This window comes from Sardina pilchardus, chromosome 6, assembly GCF_963854185.1.
Source record: "Sardina pilchardus chromosome 6, fSarPil1.1, whole genome shotgun sequence".
Lineage (NCBI taxonomy): Eukaryota > Metazoa > Chordata > Actinopteri > Clupeiformes > Clupeidae > Sardina > Sardina pilchardus.
In genome coordinates this window covers 19,482,168-19,501,422 of record NC_084999.1, presented here as the reverse complement: position 1 = coordinate 19,501,422, position 19,255 = coordinate 19,482,168, and the positions used below count along the sequence as shown (strand labels likewise).

The 19,255-nt window shown below is 41.3% G+C and overlaps 2 protein-coding genes across 3 annotated transcripts; both read right to left on the bottom strand.

Moving 5' to 3' along the window:
- Positions 1 to 3,616: 3,616 nt before the first annotated feature.
- LOC134083385 (urokinase plasminogen activator surface receptor-like) lies at positions 3,617 to 4,780 on the bottom strand. Its single transcript, XM_062539713.1, has 4 exons — positions 4,648 to 4,780; positions 4,389 to 4,535; positions 3,940 to 4,053; positions 3,617 to 3,819 (listed from the first exon to the last, which is right to left on the bottom strand). The coding sequence occupies exons 1-4, from the start codon at positions 4,778 to 4,780 to the stop codon at positions 3,617 to 3,619; spliced, it is 597 nt and encodes a 198-aa protein (XP_062395697.1).
- Positions 4,781 to 5,871: 1,091 nt separating this feature from the next.
- Positions 5,872 to 15,189, bottom strand: smg9 (SMG9 nonsense mediated mRNA decay factor). Of its 2 annotated transcripts, XR_009939667.1 has the most exons (15): positions 15,074 to 15,189; positions 14,679 to 14,833; positions 14,523 to 14,597; positions 14,076 to 14,307; positions 11,975 to 12,072; positions 11,704 to 11,816; positions 10,543 to 10,654; positions 9,563 to 9,658; positions 9,340 to 9,425; positions 8,946 to 9,052; positions 8,562 to 8,669; positions 8,135 to 8,260; positions 7,514 to 7,670; positions 7,063 to 7,283; positions 5,872 to 6,614 (listed from the first exon to the last, which is right to left on the bottom strand). XR_009939667.1 is itself a non-coding variant. In XM_062538907.1 (14 exons), exons 2-14 carry the CDS (start codon positions 14,820 to 14,822, stop codon positions 7,205 to 7,207), a joined length of 1,533 nt encoding a protein of 510 aa, XP_062394891.1. In that variant the 5' UTR covers positions 14,823 to 14,833; positions 15,074 to 15,189; the 3' UTR covers positions 6,989 to 7,204. The 2 variants fall into 2 exon arrangements, 1 of the variants encoding a protein (XP_062394891.1); XM_062538907.1 differs by lacking the exon at positions 5,872 to 6,614 and having other exon boundaries at positions 6,989 to 7,283.
- Positions 15,190 to 19,255: the final 4,066 nt, after the last annotated feature.

Here is a 19,255-nt window from a genome sequence, read left to right as displayed (position 1 = left end):
GCTGTCTCTTCCCCCCCCCCCCCCCCTTCTTTCTCTCTCCCTCCCTCTCTTGGGGCCGATGGGTTGACCGAAGCCCTACCACTATCAGCCATGCGGGAAAACAGTTCAGGACAGCAGCAGTGGGTTGGCCTAGCACCGGGAGGTTAAAGGTCGAATGCAATGTGCGCCCCCTCGCTCTCCTGCCCCTCCCTCTGAAAAAGCACATACTGTATCACAATAGCGCTTGGCAGAGGGCAAACAAAACAAAATACACAAACAGAGAGAAAAAGGTTACATTCCATTTACGGTCACTTGCTCAAGGGTTTTTTTTTTTTTTTTTTTTTCCTTTTGTTTTGTTATCATATTTGCCATCTTGAGTGGCTTGCAAATAATAATATTAAGGAAAAACAAAAACTTTTTTTCTTTTTCAAATGGTTAATTCAATTACGAGGTATGGTTGACCTAAGAACAAAGAGAGAGCCTAGTGGGCTATAGCTTGGCAGAACTGTTCACAGTGCTGTACAATCGGAGCAGTGGGAAGCCCCTATGTGCTTAATCCAATTACTGCTTCCTCCCCCCAATTAAGTTTTGTTTTACTGTTTAATTTTATAAACTGCCTTTTATTTCCTTTGATATTTGGTATTTGGAATTTCTGATAAAAGTTGCAGATAGTAAGAGAGTGCGTTTGCTGTTGGGCTGGCTAGCTTGTCTCATGTCTTTGGAATTTTTCATACGGAAACACCCAAGCATACATGTTATTTGGAGGGAAATTATGTAATTTCATGTAAGTGGAATTAAAAAAATAATAATTTAAATTGAATTGTGTTTGCTTGTTTTTTATTATTATTATGTAGCTCAGCCGTTGAGATGGCATATTTCAGGGTTCCCACATTCATGGAAAAGTTATGGAATTGTAAAATCCCAGGCAGAAATCATGGAATTCAGTCAATTTAATGAAAGTCATAACATTTTAATTTGTCATACCTAGGACTTTGTTAGACACCCTTTATTGGGGCATGTACACCTGTACAATCTCAAGTTCAGGGTCAACTAGTTATTGTATTTAGCAGCAAAATGTTATTTAGATGATAGTGGGAAAAGAAAGGAATGTTGTCAAATCTGCAAAGTCAAAGCACGAGATATGAAAGGAGCAGTGCATAGCCCATCCGTTCACTTTTTTAATGGAGCAGGATGGTCTATTGGCATGCAACACAGAATCACAGTATTACCAGACCAGGTAGGCCTCTGATAATGATCAATATGGCCTATACGAATGTACATTTTAATGAATATACAGTACTTTATGATTTAGGCAAATCTTCATTCCAGACTCAGTGTACCAAAGGCTATATGAGGGCATTAGAGATCTTTCATGAAAGCTAAAAGTGTCACATGTCCTAATTCAAAGGTAGGCTGTTATGGTGATGAAAATGGTATGAGAGCCCAGAGTAGGGCCGATTGCATAACTATACCACTTGTGTGTGTGTATGGTTATCATTCTAAAGTGCAAATTAGTTAATGCTACAACATGAAAAAAATCTTCAGATAGAAATAGGTGAGGGAAATCTTTTAATTTATTCTGAAAGTGCACCAGATTGATGCTTTTAAACTTTTACGATATGCAAACTTTTCTTCCAGGGGAGTATGCCACAAGACCACCTTAAATGGGGAAGTAATGTGCCCTAGTGTAGTTTAGGTCTAGTGGCACCCCTGGAGCATACAACAACTCACATGATGGTTTCCTTCATATACAGCATAAAACACCTTGTATTCAATCTTGTACATAATTGGCTCCAAACTGTGGCGTTCATTAAGCAAAGTTGTATTTGTAGGCTGTTAAAAGTCATGCGAATTTCATTCAAGGTCATTTAAAAGTCATGGAAAGTTTTTTGAAATTGTCAGTGAAGATGGGTGGGATCCCTGATATTTTGAGACCGTGGAATTGTGTAATACTCTGACTTTACACACAAGTGTTGCAGACTCAATGAACATGTTCACCTGGTGATTCAGGTGAGATAACACAGAGTCCACTCATTAAACACAATTATCAAAGGGAAGACCAATTAGTTGGCAACTCTATCCTTCTAGTCCTGCTCCCTCTGGTGGTTATTGCAGTCATAGCATCTTATTTATTAGTCGTGGTTGTAAGACCTCTCAGGCTGCTTTTCTTAGATAATGAATTGTATCCCATGTGTTTCCAGGGATAAACCCACTGATGCCTGTATTCCCTAAATATGAACTGAAGACTCAGGAATATCAGAGCAAAGCATACAGCTAAGCAGCAGTTGTCTACACACAAATCTTACACACTGGTTATTGAGTGTATTTTAGAAATGTACAAATGTTTACAAAACATGGGGTGGGGGGTTAGCTCTACCACCATTTTAACACAGTTCTACTTACTCATTTGTCTAACATTATAGACAAAGGTGTTTCTATCAATTGTAAACTCTAGCTCTAAATTTCAAATAACTGAAGAATAAAAGAATATATAGTCCTATTAAATATTGCTGTCTTAAGCCTGTCTTCACTTTTTGGTCCCAACCCTATGGATTACATTATCATATGCTTGGCTAAATTTATGTTTTTGTTGTGATAAGATTTTAAAAATTCACTAATTTGTTCACTTTTAGTCCTGCTCAGCACAAGTTCGTTTGTCATAACTGCTGTACCCAACAGAGGGAGCCAGGTGATTATCTAATGATATAGAAGTCCAAAATGGCATCTTCCTCCCTCTCTCCAAGACATGCAGGCCTCTTCCCACTCATCTCACACACTCCATACAAACACTAATGCATAGCCTCAGAATCAACATCCATGTCCTGATTGATCTATTGATCAGTAGCCATTTAAAACATTACACTTGGACAGGTGTATGAATAAAACATTTATTTTTGCTTACAAAACAAATATTTTTGAAAGTCTCAAGTAACATAGATACACGACTTAAAATAAACAGGGTTATGGATTGTCTGAATTAATCATGCAGTGATGTCTGTCTTTAAAAAAAGAATTTAAAAAAATCACAATCACACAAAGATTACTGAGCCAGGCTCATGCTTACGTACCACAATGAAATAAAAGAAAAGCAGTTAGCAGTTAAACTACATTTTGAATAATTATCATATTACTTATGACTAAGATTCATAATATTTACACTATCTATTGCCAGATGAGATGGTCAAAACCTAGAAATGTCAACTGAAAATTCCACATCCTTGTTGATCAGCCATGTCCAAAAAAAGATTTTAGCTGCTTATTGCTTAAGCTGATTCTCCAATGTCTTTGGACTTGCAAGGAATCAAAGACCAACCACTAGCCTCAATCATATCCATTTACTTGACACAGAGTTAAAAGTGAAAAGTAGAGCTATATATGATGAACAAAAAAAGAAAAACCTCAACAAAAAACATAGCATGTAACAAGGACGTGCCCATGGCAGACATGCAATCCATCGAGTGTGGAACAGAGGGGTATTCCAAGTATGTGGTTTAGTGACAAACCTGGGTAAGTTACTTGGAATTACCGTACCCAGTTTTTTGCATGTAGGCCTACTTGGAATAATAACCCTCTGGTCTGGTAACCTCTAATTAAGAGCTGAGATGATCTCATACTCCCTTCAAACAAAAGGAGTGGTTCATAGTGTGAGGATGAGGGAGGAAAAAGCCATCAGAACAAGGGAGAGAGGCAACCTCGAGTGCTCGGCATGGTTACACAGACTTCCTTCGCAGCACACGGAGCTTGTGTAGATGTTGGGCAGGACCACCTGGGATTGGGACGTCCCACATAATTTCTCCGAGGCACATCCTTTCAGTGTCATGGTGGTGCCATCAGTGATTACTGTGGTCATATATGCAAACAGAGAGAGAGAGAGAGAAACCATAGCAATTACAGTACAGGCATCTGGCTAACAATAACAAATCAGTGAACGAAAGCTTTTGTAATTAATTAAAGACACACCTCTTGATTTGATACAGCGATTTTCATCTCCTAAACAGTCCACTGTGGATGAACAATGTTCTCCTGTACAGGTAAAACACTTCTGGCCATTTTTTGAGCTGACGAGTGGTCTATCTAGAAGAAATTTACAACAAATTATAAATTGGGGGAAAAAATACTGGTAACACCAGTGATAACTCTTCCATTGAGGAAGACGTAAAGGAACACCAGTGACTCACAGAAATTACATGTACAACTTTAGATAAATGTACAATTTAAAAATATATATATAATATTAAGTATTAAATATTGTCAAATATTAAGTAGAAATATAAATATTAAGATGTTTCTGTAGAATGACCCAAGTGCCTGTTTTCTCCAAGTCTACAAGTTATAAAACCCAGTCTTATTTGACTCGTATGTATTCATGTTCTTATTCATCATGTGTGAACTGACTGATGTGTACTCACCTGGCATGTCCTGAGCATTGCACAGGTCAGTCCCACAGCACTCACTGTCATAGCTTGACGCTACCATCCCATAATTGATTGACCCGGAGGGGCAATGTCCTGGTGCTGAGCAGTACTTCAAGTTGATATGATTGACTTTCATGCCCTCTGTGAGTATAAGGCAAGAGAAAAGTCAAAGTGGTGGAAAGAGAGGGCAAAAACGGAAGAGAGGTATTTTGGTTCCTTCAGACAGGAGGACTCCAAGCCGCTGCATGCTCACCAGTGTAGGTTGTTACTCCCAGGCTCAGGCACTCGCCAGCAGGACAGTCCACCTCAGTGTTGGTGCAGTTCAAAGATGTCTCTGGGATGCACTGCATACACTTTAGGGAATGCACTGAAACATCACAAAACATGCTGTTTGTGATGACGGAAAGCATTTTTTTTTTTTTAAGTATATTTTTTGGGCCTTTATTGACAGTGACAGTGGAGAAAGACAGTAAGTGAATGGGAGAGAGAGCGGGGATGGGATCCGGAAAGGACCACGGGGCGGGAATCGAACCCGGGTCGCCGGCGTGTGGTGCAGGTGCCCCAGCCAGTTGCGCCACGGCTGGGGCCTTTTTTTTAATCATTATTATTTTTAAAAAACATGCCCTGAGCTTGCAGAAACATTAAATGTAGATGTAGCATTGAGATTATGACAAAACCTCATTGCAGTGAAATACCAGGTTCTAATCAAATGCACGGATCATACTATTAACTGATTAGTTTTCTACAGATACATACTCAATAGTCACATACAATATGTGTGTGTGGTGTATGGTGTATATATACCTCTCCAGAGAAGGGTGCTCATAAAGAAGAGCACAACATGGACATCCATCTTGATCACGGAGATATAACCCAGGTGTGGATGCAGAGACTAATGGTTCCAAAGGGATGTGAGGCCAAGAAGACCGTGTTCCTGAGGTCAACCAGGGCTACCCACTCACCTCAATTCAAAAGTAATCCAAAACACCTCACAGTACCAATGAATATTCACACATCAAGCCTCTCCACTCCAAAGCAAAGCCCAACTCACGGTTTTGTAGTTGTTAGACTGAACCCCGTGCTGTGAAAAGAATAGCCTGACCAGTCCGTCCAGTTGACTTGCCTGTAGTGATATAACACTAGTTGTGTGATATGACTCACAGGAGTTCGGGAAGAGTAGATAAGGAAGAACATGTAACTCGAGTCCATCCTATTGTAAAACACTTCTGTGGAGAAAACACTATGAATGCAAAAGACCCCCCTAGAAATACACCTGATATACAGGTATCTAGGTCAGTGCAATAGTCCATAATGAGCATGAAATTACATCTCTCAAGAACACAAAGGGTTTGGAAAGGGCTGGAAAGAATTTGGAAGTTAAAAAAAATAAAAGCGAAAGGTACAAAAGCAAGTTATGAAAATAAAGGCATTTCTAGTTCTAGTTTAGGCGCCACAAAACAGGCAGACAAAACATGCAGATGATCACGTGTGACATTTGGCTTTATTACATACATATACATAGTCATATGGAGGAACATTTTTGGAGGAATATTGGCTTATGCCAAAAACATGGGCTTCCATCGTGTTACACACTGGTCTGTATGAATCCATAGAACTCAAAACCGAAGTCTTTCAGTTTTTCAGTAAAATAACGAAACGGTCACAAATCTGGCTGTGCAATGAATCACGGGCACTATGCAGTTCATCAACTATAAAGACAACTCTATCTAGAACATCCATTCTGATCAATGATTATGAAAGTCTCCTCATGTCCATGTGATGTCTACAGCCCAGTTCTACTGTTCTCAAAAATCGCCCTAAAAATGATCCCCAACAAAATTAGCATTCACGTTATCATTACAAGTGTTCAGTGTGGATGTTATGCACATTTGAGTGATACTTAAAACTGCTGTTTCTGCCATTCACATTCCTGGTATGAGCATACCTTAATGACGGATTTCTGTGAGCGTTTTTACGTTATGACCTGGGGGGAACATTGCCTTCAGAAAACAAGCTGAAAACAACTTTTCTTCAGTATCTCCCCAACGACTCCCGTGTCAAAAAGTCACTCGTGTCCGGGAGATACTGTGACGCAACTGGCTACAGCACCAACACCACACTCGGGTCCATGGGGACGCGGGTTTGAGTCGGACTCTGATCATTTCCCAGTCCCGCCCCATTGCGGTCTCCCATTCACGTCCCGTCAGCCTCTTCACTGTCCTATTAACAATAGCAAAAAAAAAAAAAAAAGCTAAAAAAAAATGTACTTAAAAAGGTTGCTCATATCTGAATACAACAAACATGACCATTCACCACAACCATAAAACTTCACTGACAAAACAATGGGCAGGTCGAACAGGGGGTGAAGGGGTAATTTGCGGGGCCAGAAAAAAAAAAAAAAAAAAAAAAATTGTGACTGTCTGTTCATTTGCATTCTTTCTTTAATTAAAAAAACGTCATCACATCATTCATAACCTCACTCTCTCATACTTTACACTTTACACACTCAGAATCAGTGTCGCGCAGGTCCCTGCAACCTGATACCCCCCCCCCCCCCCATCCCCCACCCCCCACCCCCCCTTAATGTGATCCGCCACACAATCTCTCTTGCTTGGCCTCTGAAAGCAGACCGGCATGCTCTCCCCGCCCTGCTCTCTCCTCAGCCAACCTGCTGGTGCTGGGAGGCTGTCCAAAACGTCCAGACCTCCAGCTGTGGGTAAGGGCAGAGGCAGGCTGACGGCAGAGGTGGAGGAGCTCGAGCTCGAGCGGTCACTCGTGTCTTCCTGTGGTCGCGGCTTCGGCGGGGGCCACTAAGACAGCAGGCGGCTGTACTCAGAGAGGGCAGAGGACTTCTTCACGCCATCCCAGATCCGTGCCGCGTAGTGGAACCTTTTAGAGGCAGCAGACACAGACACGCACACACACACAAAGAACACAGGTAAGTGCACCAATGACCACACCAAAAACACCACCCATCCACCCAAACAAACCTATCATTCCCAGCCCCCCCCACCAATAAAATAACCAAGTTGTGTCTTTAACTACAAGCTCAAAACGCCCCCTTGTCTGGAGACGTTGCATTGGAAGAGAGAGACTGCACACATCTCTGCCCTCCTTACCAATTCTTCTCTGTGAGGATGGTGTGGGACAGCTGGCTGCGAGACATGGCCAGCACCTGGCTGCGCAGCTTGGCCACGAGTGAGGAGAAGGTGGGGTGGCCCCTGTACCCGGGCAGCAGGGAGAAGAGGGGAGCCCCCCCGGCACCCGACGCCGGACCTGGAAGAGGGGAAGGAGGGACAGACTCAAAGGTAACGCCACAGATGTGCCACTCACTCCAGGTCACTCACAGGTGGGCCATTCAGGTCGCGGTACGTTGTCATGACATTATGTTGTTTCTTTAAGCCCCTTCAGGTGATAAGAGTCATATTCTCTCATCTGATACCTAATACTATGAAACTGACACCAAAGCCCACATCAACTAACCGCCTCAGAGAAGTCGAACCATTCACTCCAATAGTGACTCATTCATTTTGCCAAATGGAAATCCCTCTGGTTAGTTGCTATAGGACAGCTCATACGACCATGTTTGAAAGGAAAAAAAAGTGCTTTCTCTAGTGGATCTTCTGTTCCATCATTAATCCATGAAGGAAATTAATCAATCGATCAATCTGGTGGGATTTACCCACGGGATGTTCCATGAAATAGGAAGTAGGAGGAAGAGAGGGTGGGCAGACACCTACCTGCTCTGGTTAAGGTGTCCTCCCCATCGCTGTCCAGCATGGGCAGGAGGAACAGGTTCACCTCAGTCTCCAGGTAGTCTCGGCCCAGGCCGGGGAAGATGTTACAGTCTAGCATGGACAGGGTGCCTGACAGACACACACACACACACAGACACACACACACACACACACACACACACACACACACACACAAAGGACCTTAGTACCACTCTGACCACAATTCACATGGTTATTATTGACAGTAATCAGAATAATTAGTCATTTGCACAATATGTGAAAGTATTTTGGGGTACTATGTGCCATGTAAATAGCTGAGATTCATTACGACAGATATTGATTCTTTATTACTCATGAGATGTTGCTTCTTAACACGCACACAAGACATTCACTCCACATGTCAACGGTCAGTGGTGTGCTGTGATTTCACCTTTGTACTTGAGATGGGAGTGAGCCATCAGTTTGTCCACGGTCATGTGCATCTTCTTCAGGTTCCGGGGGCAGAACTCCTCCCTCCGAGCCTTGTTCTGAAGGAAAACTGTTCCAAACAAAAAAAAAAACAAGACGGAAAACGGAAAACAAGCACATTTCATGAGGTGGATATAATAGGTTTCCACGCTGAGCAGCTGGGCGAATTCCAATCGCCGGCAGATTGGGCTGGGTTTACCCAGTCTAAAATCGGCCCGGTTTTGACTGTTTTCTTACTTTAAGAGTAGTCGACCAATCGTAATCTTAGCCATCCCACATGAGTGAGTGAGTGAATGTGAGAGTGTGTGTTTTTTGTTTTCGTTGGGAGTGTGTGCCGTTCTCTAACCTATATGGGGGTAATACTCCGAGCCCTCGTCGTTTCCTGAGGATCCAGTGCTGTCGTGGCTAGCGGATGGCGTAGAGGGCTTCAGCATCTCAGCTGTCTGCAGGAACCTGTGAGAGTGATTCAGAGTGCAAGTGAGTGAGTGTGAGAGTGTGCATGAGAGTGAGTGTGAGTGTGAGACTGAGCGTGAGAGTGAGCGAGAAACTCCCGCATCATTCACTTGACCACCCAATCAAGAAACATCATCCTCTGCTTACCAAGTCTGGATAGAGGTAATACAATCATTTTTTGTTGTGTGGATAACATTTACAGTTAAAGCCAGCTACATAGTGTTATATGGCTCATCTTGTGAATGTTCATTTCATTAACACCATCAGAGACACGAAAGAGACAAGACCTGTAAATGTTGATGTCAGTGAACCAGTCCTGAAGAACGATGACCACGTGGCACACCGTGAACAGGAAGGCAGCGATCTGAAGAGACTGGATGGGGTGAGACACAGGAGAGGGTGGAGATCAGCATATAACATTATGATCGAGGTTGGGACACAGCAAGGGTTAGAAGATGCAGTATGGTGTATGGTGCAGTACCAGCCCTCCTTGGCTGGTGGGCCACGTACCTGCATCTCCACATAGGTGTGAGGGAGGCTGTATTCTGGGGGAAGTTTGCGGTCATTGTTGATCAAGTGATCTAAAATGGACGGGCTCATAATAGGCTGTGGACACATAGAAACATTGTGTTGGAAATGGACGGAATCCATGAGGCAGAACACTACTGTGTATATCAATACTCAATAGGAATCATTAAGTGATACCTGTCTGACTTACCTTTTGGTGATCATTAAAATTCTGTTTGTTTCACCTGTCTGACCTACACCATCTACCCAACTCATGCCTGACCCATAGCAGCAGACCTAAAGAAGCTGTAGTAGAGTGGAGCCCCTTATGAACAGAAAATATCCTTTCTACACACATTAAGGTCAACTTGGCAGTACTGTATACAACAGTGTTTAAACAAAGGTTGCAATATACCTCTACTTGCAATGTACCTTGATTAGAGAAAAAACATGGCTTCAGGGATCCATTCTAAAGGCTGTTAAAGCAACAGAAGCATCTCAATCAGGGCCTACTAATTGATTCAGTGCCTGTTGTCAAATCATCAGAATGTAGCTCCCATGAGATACTCGTCTAGTAAGAGTGAGAGACTACATCTGAGACTCGCACAGAGGTAAGCAAGACACTGACTATGCACTGCAAACAGACACATGTGCATTGGGCCGTTCATACCACAAACGAAAACTGTAAAGATAACTGTAACTATATCAAGGTCTTGTAGTCACTTTTTAGCCTAGTCAGTGGTAAAAAAATGTAGTTTTCTACTTGCCCTGTATACTTACATTGCACCGATTTTTTGAGGTTGATGATTTAAGTGTTTTAGTAAAACACTAGACCAATTTTGTCCGTTTATGTCCTGCACCATTAGATGTTTGTAAAGATAATATGCATATCTTGTACAGCTATGTATTCCCTTCTGACTTTTTCATGCCTAACTTCATGATTCTCTATAGGATCCTCCAAACGACAGGGCCCAGAGTCTCACCTGTGTGTCCAGGAAGATGACTCGCTCCTGGGTTATGTAGAAGTCGATGCCGCTGCTCTGGTTCCCCCCTCTCTCCTTGATCTCCTGGGTCTGAGCCCTGAACACGTGCGTTCTGCAGGACAGAGGCACTAGTGTTAGCATGGTCAACATTGGCATGGTCAACATTAGCATGGTCCTCACTGCTCCTACCCAGGATGAAGAACAAAGTATACTCAGAAACCAATTTATGATGAGTTGATGGCTGATGTGAACAAGGAGATGAAGTAGTCAAGAAGTAGGGTACAGATGTTTTTTTAAAATGTGACCTTCCACGGCAAAATCATTCACAATGTCCAAATTTTCAAAATCAAAGTTATTACGTTTTCAGGAAGGGGCATAATCAACCTTCAAAACGATACCTATATCTAATGAATTGAACGTCATATTACTGAAATATAAACATTCAAAGGAGTTGAGTTCATCCTGTCATGCCAATAGAAAAACGGAGAAATCTGCCTCTGAAGTTAACCGTCGGCTCAACACTCACGAACGCTTTGTAAGGTCACCGCTATTACAAGATTTACGGTACTTGTATCAACGACACAGCACACGGATGGCTTGGTGGTTGTCAATGAGTGCAATTACCGTAAATATTGGAATAGAGCGGCAAAAACGAGACGCCTCTAACTTCCTGCTTCCTCTAACTTTCTCACCTCAACAAACTCACGTTTTTAGACTACAAAAGGTCAGTTTTTCGGCGAAATGTATTCACGGCCGTACAGTGTAGACCTCCCACTGTTTCAAAACACTTACAAAAAAAATTCCACGATTTTAGCACAAGTGACATAAATGGCCATTTTTCTCAGAAACGCCTGTTGCGACAAGCGACTGGTTTTGCCGTGGAACGACACAAATATGTTCAATATGCAAAACTTGGGTCTTTTGCTTTTCTCACATATTCTGCACAGATTTAGATCTCGAGTATGGACCGTGGCGAAACGTCAGGTATAGAAAATTGAGATTTGCATAATATAAAAAGGAAACAAGCTAGCAAAGACAAAACAAAGATCACAAGACAAAACAGCAAGAGCAGAACACACACACACACACACACACACACACACACACACACACACACACACACAAAGACACACACAAAGACACACACACACACACACACACCTCTGATCCTCCTCCGGAGTGTTAGCCGACAGGAGAGACATGATTGTGGACTTGCCCGTCCCTTGAAGCCCCAGGACCCCCACCACAAGCATGTCCGTCTGATCGCGCAGATACTACGAAGAACACAGCCAGGTAAAACAGATGCACAATGTCTGTGGTGTAACCACCCGAAACACTTCCGCGCATGGCTGTGTACTGCCTAATGCCCACGGTCCTGTTGTCTAGTAGTTGAATGATGAATCACTCATTTGCCGTGTAAAGCTAAGCTTACCTCCATGGCACTGTCACACCAGTTCATCTGATCGTCCACCAACTTAATACTGTGCTTCATTCTCTCAGGTGGAAGCAACTTCGTCTGGCCAATCACGGCTGCACAGGACACAACACACACACACACACACACACACACACACACACACACACACACACACACACACACACAGACACAGATAGTCAGGCTGTAAGTAGTGTAGTAACCTTCACTAAGATGTATTCTGCACACGTCACTGCATGATGTAATGCCAGTCCCAATGTATACAGTCGTTCAGTGTACCCACATGATGCTATGGGGTCATTCCACCTCAATTCAACGGATTTTAGAGAAAATTTCTGCTTGACCATCTCAGATTTGCTTCAAACTTTTACCATCTAAAGAGTAACCATTTAAACTGACTTAGCCAAAATATTAGATCGGTATACCTAATACATCCAGAGAAAAACATTTTTGAACATGGTACCCCCCTTCTGATTTTTGGCACATTGGCGCCCTCATCTAAATCTGCAGCAAAGTTCAGATGTCATTATCTCAAAAAGTGTTCAAGCTAAAGACTTCAAATTTTCTGTGAATAATGATTGCTACCTATAGATTCCACATGTTCATTAGTAAGTCATATGTGTTGACACTGACTGTGTTTCAATCTTGTGAAATCAGAAGAAAAATTGCAGATTTCTTTCACACCCCCACATTGGGTGCCCCATTACTCAATTTGTAAACAAAATGTTTGGCAAATGGTTATGTCTCTCTACAGAAGTGTTTAAGCTGTCTTTGAAAAAGTAATGAAGAGGTGTCTATATTGCTTTTTTGTTGGAAGTATTGTAACACGAAACTGAAAAACAATCAATTTGGATAATATTGTATCTCCCCATTACAGAGGTATGATAAGCTATACCAATGAATTGAACACATCTCCAGAAAGAGTATAGAATGGGCTTTCAGACTGTGAAATTTCAAGATGGTATTATGGCTATGGTTATTGAAATGTTATTTTTGAAATATTGGTCTACTATAACAACACATTGCTGATATCCATGAACAGTGACATCTAGTGGCATTAAATAGTGACAGCAGCAATTTATTTCGGAAATACAGGAAATATTTTATTAGTTCATCACTCAGCAAGTAAATGAAAATATAAATGTTTAACAGTATGACACATAAACATCTGATACTTAGGAATAAGACAAGGATTATGAAATCATTAAATATAGCACAAAAAAGCAACACTAATTGTTGTAATAGACCAATATTTTAACAAATGTTTTTTAATAACTGCAGCCATAATACCATCTTGAAATTTCACAGTCTGAAAGCCCATTTCATACTCTTTCTGGAGATGTGTTCAATTCATTGGTATAGCGTGTCATACCTCTGTAATGGGGAGATACAATATCATCCAAATTGATTATTTTTCAGTTTTGTGTTACAATACTTCCAACAAAAAAGCAATATAGACACCTCTTAATTACTTTTTCAAAGACAGCTTAAGCACTTCTGTAGAGAGACATAACCATTTGTCAAACATTTTGTTTACAAATTGTGTAATGGAGCACCCAATGTGGGGGTTGAAAAAAAATCAGCCATTTTTCTTCTGATTTCACAAGATTGAAACACAGTCAGTATCAATACATACGGCCTATGAATGAAGATGTGGAATCTATAGGTAGCAATCATTATTCCCAGAAAATTTGAAGTCTTTAGCTTGAACACTTTTTGAGATAATGACATCTGAACGTTGCTGCAGATTTAGATGAGGGCGCCAATGTGCCAAAAATCAGAAGGGGGGTACCATGTTCAAAAACGTTTTTCTCTGGATGTATTAGGTATACCAATCTAATATTTTGGCTAGGTCAGTTTAAATGGTTACTCTTTAGATGGTAACATTTTGAAGGAAATCTGAGATGGTCAAGCAGAAGGCATTTGTTGAATTGAGGTGGAATGACCCTATGTCAATATCTTGCTCTATGTTCTATAAAACAGCATCCGAATGTCACTGACATTGTATAAAAATTAGCGTTAGAGGTGTGGGTGCTATTTACAGTCTCCGAAGAGGGCATACATCTTGGTTAACACCAGAGGCAACTGATGAACTCACGGTCCACAGCAGCACTGGAGGCTGCTGCTCCCATGCCCCTGTTCTGGATCTGATACACGGGCTGGGTTGGACGCTGGCCCTCCCTCTCCAGCTTGGCAGCTCCAGTGCCAGTCACAGGTGGGCCAGTATCTGGCGGGGTCCCAGGTTTACCAGCCTCCTCCCTGCTCTTCATGAGCATGATGGGTTTCTCCAGGGATGGCGCGCCACCAACAGGGACATTCTGACTCTTGCTCTGGAATAGAGGGGCCAAGAGAGATCGAGCTTTTCAGTGTACCGGCCCGATAGGTTACATTGGCAAATGGCTAAAGGAAAACTCGCCTGAGCAAAATGTGCACTTCATAACAACATTTGGTTAGCCTAGGAATCTAGAGCTGGTCAGGCTAACATTTGGTGGGATAATGAAAATAAATTGTTCGATTTCGGATGGACTGCAGAAACATTACCAACCCTTTCTCCAGGTGGTTTGGCGAGAATTATGGGGGTCTTCTGAAGAAGTGGTCCAGGTGGATCCTCACTACCATCCTACACAAGAGGAAGGCAATCATTTCTAGGAACCAAGAGCACGATCATCCATCGCTCTTTCAAAAGGCTTGACGTTCTTACCCTGCGTTCTCTAGGCACATACTCCCGATCACGGCTGGGACCCGACAGATTTTGTCCCGGTCCTATGGGATCCCTGTCCCGGCGTCGGCGCCTCCTCCGCCCCTGACCATACACGCCAGGCTGGCTGTGGCCAGACTCCGACATTGTTCAAACAACTGCATCAGACATGGCATGACAATGTAAAGAATCAAGAGACTGATGAGGCGAGGAAATGCTGTACTGTTAGCATAAATCAGCTATTCTAACACGAAGTTAATGTTAATGCTATCGCTACAAAACATCAACAAGAGGCAGGCTACCCTGGCTTACGAACCAGCTAACTGGCTAGTTTGTAGTTTTATGTCGTTCAGCATGACACTTAGGCCATAAACATCACAACAAATGTCCTTCCTTACCGTGATGTTTCAAGCGTAGGTTATTTGAACGTATCTAACAATAAGCATGCGTTAATAGACAACCCTGTAGGAATCATCTACACAGCACTGCAAATCGTGTTTGGCATGTATAAAAGTACTTCCTGTGTGCAATGTGCACCGCTTTAATTTGCCCTCAGACTCCGATGGCGCTCTCACCTGCATTGGAGTGTAATTACGAGGCGCCCCTTAGATCAAGAATGGGTGATATATGAACTATAAAATCTTTTTCTTGCATATGTAGGCTACATGGGACATTCCAGGATTAGAGGATATTTTCTGTTGAAGTAGTATGTGTTTAAGCTTTTGACTGGGATGTGCAAGTTTATGTGAAAGCATAATTGTAAGAAAACAGGCCTGTAGGCCTATGTGAAGATTTTTCAAGTGCAGAAAAATGTAGTAGGCCTACATGTCTAAGCTTTTAGTTTTTAGGGTGCCTCATATGGCTTATTATTACCCCAAAATCTAGATCCCGTGCAGTTTGCTTATCGTTCTTGCTATGATGCCATCATTTATAGGCCTACATTAGCCCACCTTGATAACAGCAGAGATCATTATGTGTGAATGCTGTTTAAATATATGCTGGGTAGCCTACCCAACCTTCATGATTTATATCAGAGGATGTCAGTCTAGCCCTTTCATGCACGCATTATGAAAAAAAGTGTCTAGATTTTTTTAGTATTGATTGTATTACTCTATATGAGCCCAATAAAAATATTATTTTTTAAAAATATGCTTTTATATAGAAGTTATGTTACTGTCCACGTATGTGACAGTGCGCAACAAAGGGGTAAAAAAGAATAAAATGTAATGACAGAAAATGTGGAAACTATGGCCCTCTTCTTCCTCCATACTACCCACCCAGCCCTCTACTACCCCCATACTACCCACCCACCTCTCTACTACCTCCATACTACCCGCCCAACCCCTTTACTACCCCCATTATTGCTCACCGACCCTCACCCACCCCTCTACTACCCCTATATTACCCACCTCTACTACCACCACTACCCAACCACCCCTCTACTACATCCCTACTATCCACCCCTCTACTACTAATCCACCCACCCCTCTAGTACTCTCATACCCTCCCCTCTACTACCCACCCACCCCTCTACTACCCCCATATTACCATACCACCTTGGCATTACCACATGTAATTAGGTCATTATTTATAAATGTTTACCAAATGTTTGTTTCTTTGTAATTTAAAGCAATTAAAATCATATTTGAAAAAAAAAAAAAAAAAAAAAGTCCTAGTTACAAAATCTAATTTTTGGCCATTTAACTCCTCTGTTGCGCAACGTCCACATATACGTGGACAGTTGCTTTTTAGGGTCTACAAACTCCATTTTACATCGGATTTAATTTCTGAAAACATAGAGTTGTTCAACACACTCTCCTGTACAGCATAATATTTTTTTTAACATGATTTTGCCCTCTTGAGTACTAGGTTTTTACGGATATGCCTGGAGCATTCAGCACGTGGTCATTACTGTCACTCATGTTGAATTGATGATGTCATCAAGCAGTCAATATTCCAAATATAAGATGATACATATTGTTAATATATTGCCAAGGACCTACTAAAACTGCCCTGAAGTGGATTGGTGTATATCAACATGATAAATAAGTAGAAAACAGAGTTAAAGTTACTGTCCACGCATGTGGACGTTGCGCATGAGGGCTAGAGTAGAATAAATAAAATCTTTTCTCTGTATGGTTTGGGAAACGCTGCTGCCTGAACGCCAACACTGATAGAATGCAGAAATGTTTTTTTTTTTTTTTTTATCCCTTGGCTATCCGGATTCTAAATGAGGATTGTAGCTCGAACACAAGCATGTTGGAAACAGCTCATGCATTTATACTTTCTTTTCTTTTCTACTCATTTCTTTAGTGGACAAAACATTTCACATATTGTATAATTGTGACAAATACATCTCAATTTGATTGTAGTTATTTTATTTATTTTTTAGACATTTTCAACCCTTGAGGGTTTTTTTGTCTTCACACTAGTGTTGATGTTGAAGAAAGCAAACATTTTATTTGATTACCAACACCAGTGTAGTGTGAATACAACCCCTTAAAGTGTTATAGTGTTAAAGTGTTAGTGTAATTAAAATTCTGTCATCGAGATGTAAAACTACACTTGCTAGATGCAAGTGATGATGCTAGCACGTGTTCTCAAAATCTTGATCTGGATTGGAGATCCTCTCTACAACCCAAATACCCAAAAGGTTCCGCAAAATTATTTGCGATAAATTATGTGAAGATGAAATTGAGTGGTTTATCTTTTTCACTCACAAAATAAGTATTTTGTTGCTCCCAATCACATTAACATTAAACTTGAATAACTTGACTCATGTCACAATGAAACAATCCTACAGCTGTCTAGATTTGCTGTTTGAACCAGTCTTAGTAAAATCCAAAGTTGACCAAAGACAAATTACACACCTGCCAGAACACTGGGTAAACCCAGGCTGACCTGCTGGCGAATTTGGATTTTGCCCAGCAGCTCAGGCTGGAAACCTGCACATCTATCTCCCCTGCTTCTTGTCCACAAACTTTGGGTCCAATCACAAACTTGCTTATCCAAAAGACGAACCTGGATCATTGGTCTGAAGGACTACCCAAGCGTACGGAGTCATTTGAACCATACCCATTGATCACGCATCTTGTGCGACTAAGAGTAAGAACTAAGAACTAAGAACACCAGATACTAGAGAGTAAAAAATGGCATATGCAACCAAGAAGAGACCTTTAAGAAGTTTGAGAATCCCATGAATAGAAGCTACAGAAACATTCTGCATGAAATAAAATGCAATTTCAGTTATCACTATTTTCAGAAAAGACTGTGCACAAAAGACAAAGGGTGATGTCTGGTTTCATGTTGACTGCAGTGATGAGGGTGTAGATGTGCAGAACCTCTTTATATTATAATAGGAGGGGGCATGTAAAGATTGTACTCTGGGAAACAGAAACTTTTAGTGTTAACCACAACTTTTATTATTTATACAGTGTATTGAAACATTGTAATGGAACAAAAACATTTTAAAGGTAAAAGACTGTAACCATCACTGTTGAACCATGAACACCAAGAACAACCAAGTTACATACTTACAAGAAATGAATTTGTTTTACTCTTTTCTTTCTTTTCTGATAGCGACTCAGCAGCCTCGGTAGGCTACAGATTTCTACAGCACTCCAACATTGTCTATCCCCTCATGCTCATTGTCTCCATAAAGTTTAAAAGTTCTGTTTTCACATTTTTTGCATGTCATTATGACTGCCTGTAATGGTCATGTACCTAGTTCTTGTCAAAGTTTTTCAATTTGTATTTTTTTTGTATTTTTATTTTTTTTTCCCGTCATCTACTTCCTGAATTTCTGGTCAACGATTCCCGGTACAACCTATGGGTACAACACCGGGCACATGAAAATTGGTGGGCATATAGCCTAGCCCCTGTAGACTTCTGCGGAAAAAAAATGTTTCGTCCCCGGGGGCCACTCCACCCCTGCGCACGTGGCACCGAGGATGACAAAATGCAATGTTTAACATCATAAAATATATGGTTCACTTTTTTTGTTTTGCTTCAAGTTTCATGACTTTTCCTCATTTGAAGGGTACAACAGAGTAAACATGAAATTTGCACAAAAATATGTTTCCAATGGCCTGTAAAACAAATTGTTACATTGGTGTTCTTGGGGTCAATTTGACCCCATTTTTATGAAACATGAGGTAAATGAATATTTGACACATTATGGATATTATTATTGTAATAGTATGAGAACATGTAGTTATTATCATTATTATACAAGTACATATTAGGCCTACATATAAGTTAATCGGAGTGATTATTTGCACCCGGGTGTAAATAGTGGAATGGAGGCATTTTCTTATTTCACCAAACCTGAAATGCGTGCTATCCAACATAGCGGGACCATCTTGGCAGGAGATGGCCTACCTAAATCTAACAAGTTAGTATTATTAAAACTATATTTGAGATGGGAAAGTGGTGCTAAATTTCCACAAACTTTATTCAGTGAACGGGTAAAGCCGTCCGTTTGCAAGCAAAATCAAGAAATACGATCTTTTAGTTTTGTTTACCGTTACCTAGCAACCCCAACAAGTGAGTGAATGATTAGTATCAAAGATTCTAGAATC

Excerpts from the sequence above, each read along its gene's own strand:
- LOC134083385 (XM_062539713.1), bottom strand. The coding sequence starts at position 4,780 with ATGTTTTGTGATGTTTCAGTGCATTCCCTAAAGTGTATGCAGTGCATC. Across the intron at positions 4,054-4,388 it reads CAATGCTCAGGACATGCCAG|ATAGACCACTCGTCAGCTCA; the intron begins GTGAGTACACAT and ends AATTTCTTCTAG. Across the intron at positions 3,820-3,939 it reads TCGCTGTATCAAATCAAGAG|TAATCACTGATGGCACCACC; the intron begins GTGTGTCTTTAA and ends ATATGACCACAG.
- smg9 (XM_062538907.1), bottom strand. The coding sequence starts at position 14,822 with ATGTCGGAGTCTGGCCACAGCCAGCCTGGCGTGTATGGTCAGGGGCGG. Across the intron at positions 14,598-14,678 it reads ATGTGCCTAGAGAACGCAGG|GATGGTAGTGAGGATCCACC; the intron begins GTAAGAACGTCA and ends CCTCTTGTGTAG. Across the intron at positions 7,671-8,134 it reads GGACACCTTAACCAGAGCAG|GTCCGGCGTCGGGTGCCGGG; the intron begins GTAGGTGTCTGC and ends CCCCTCTTCCAG.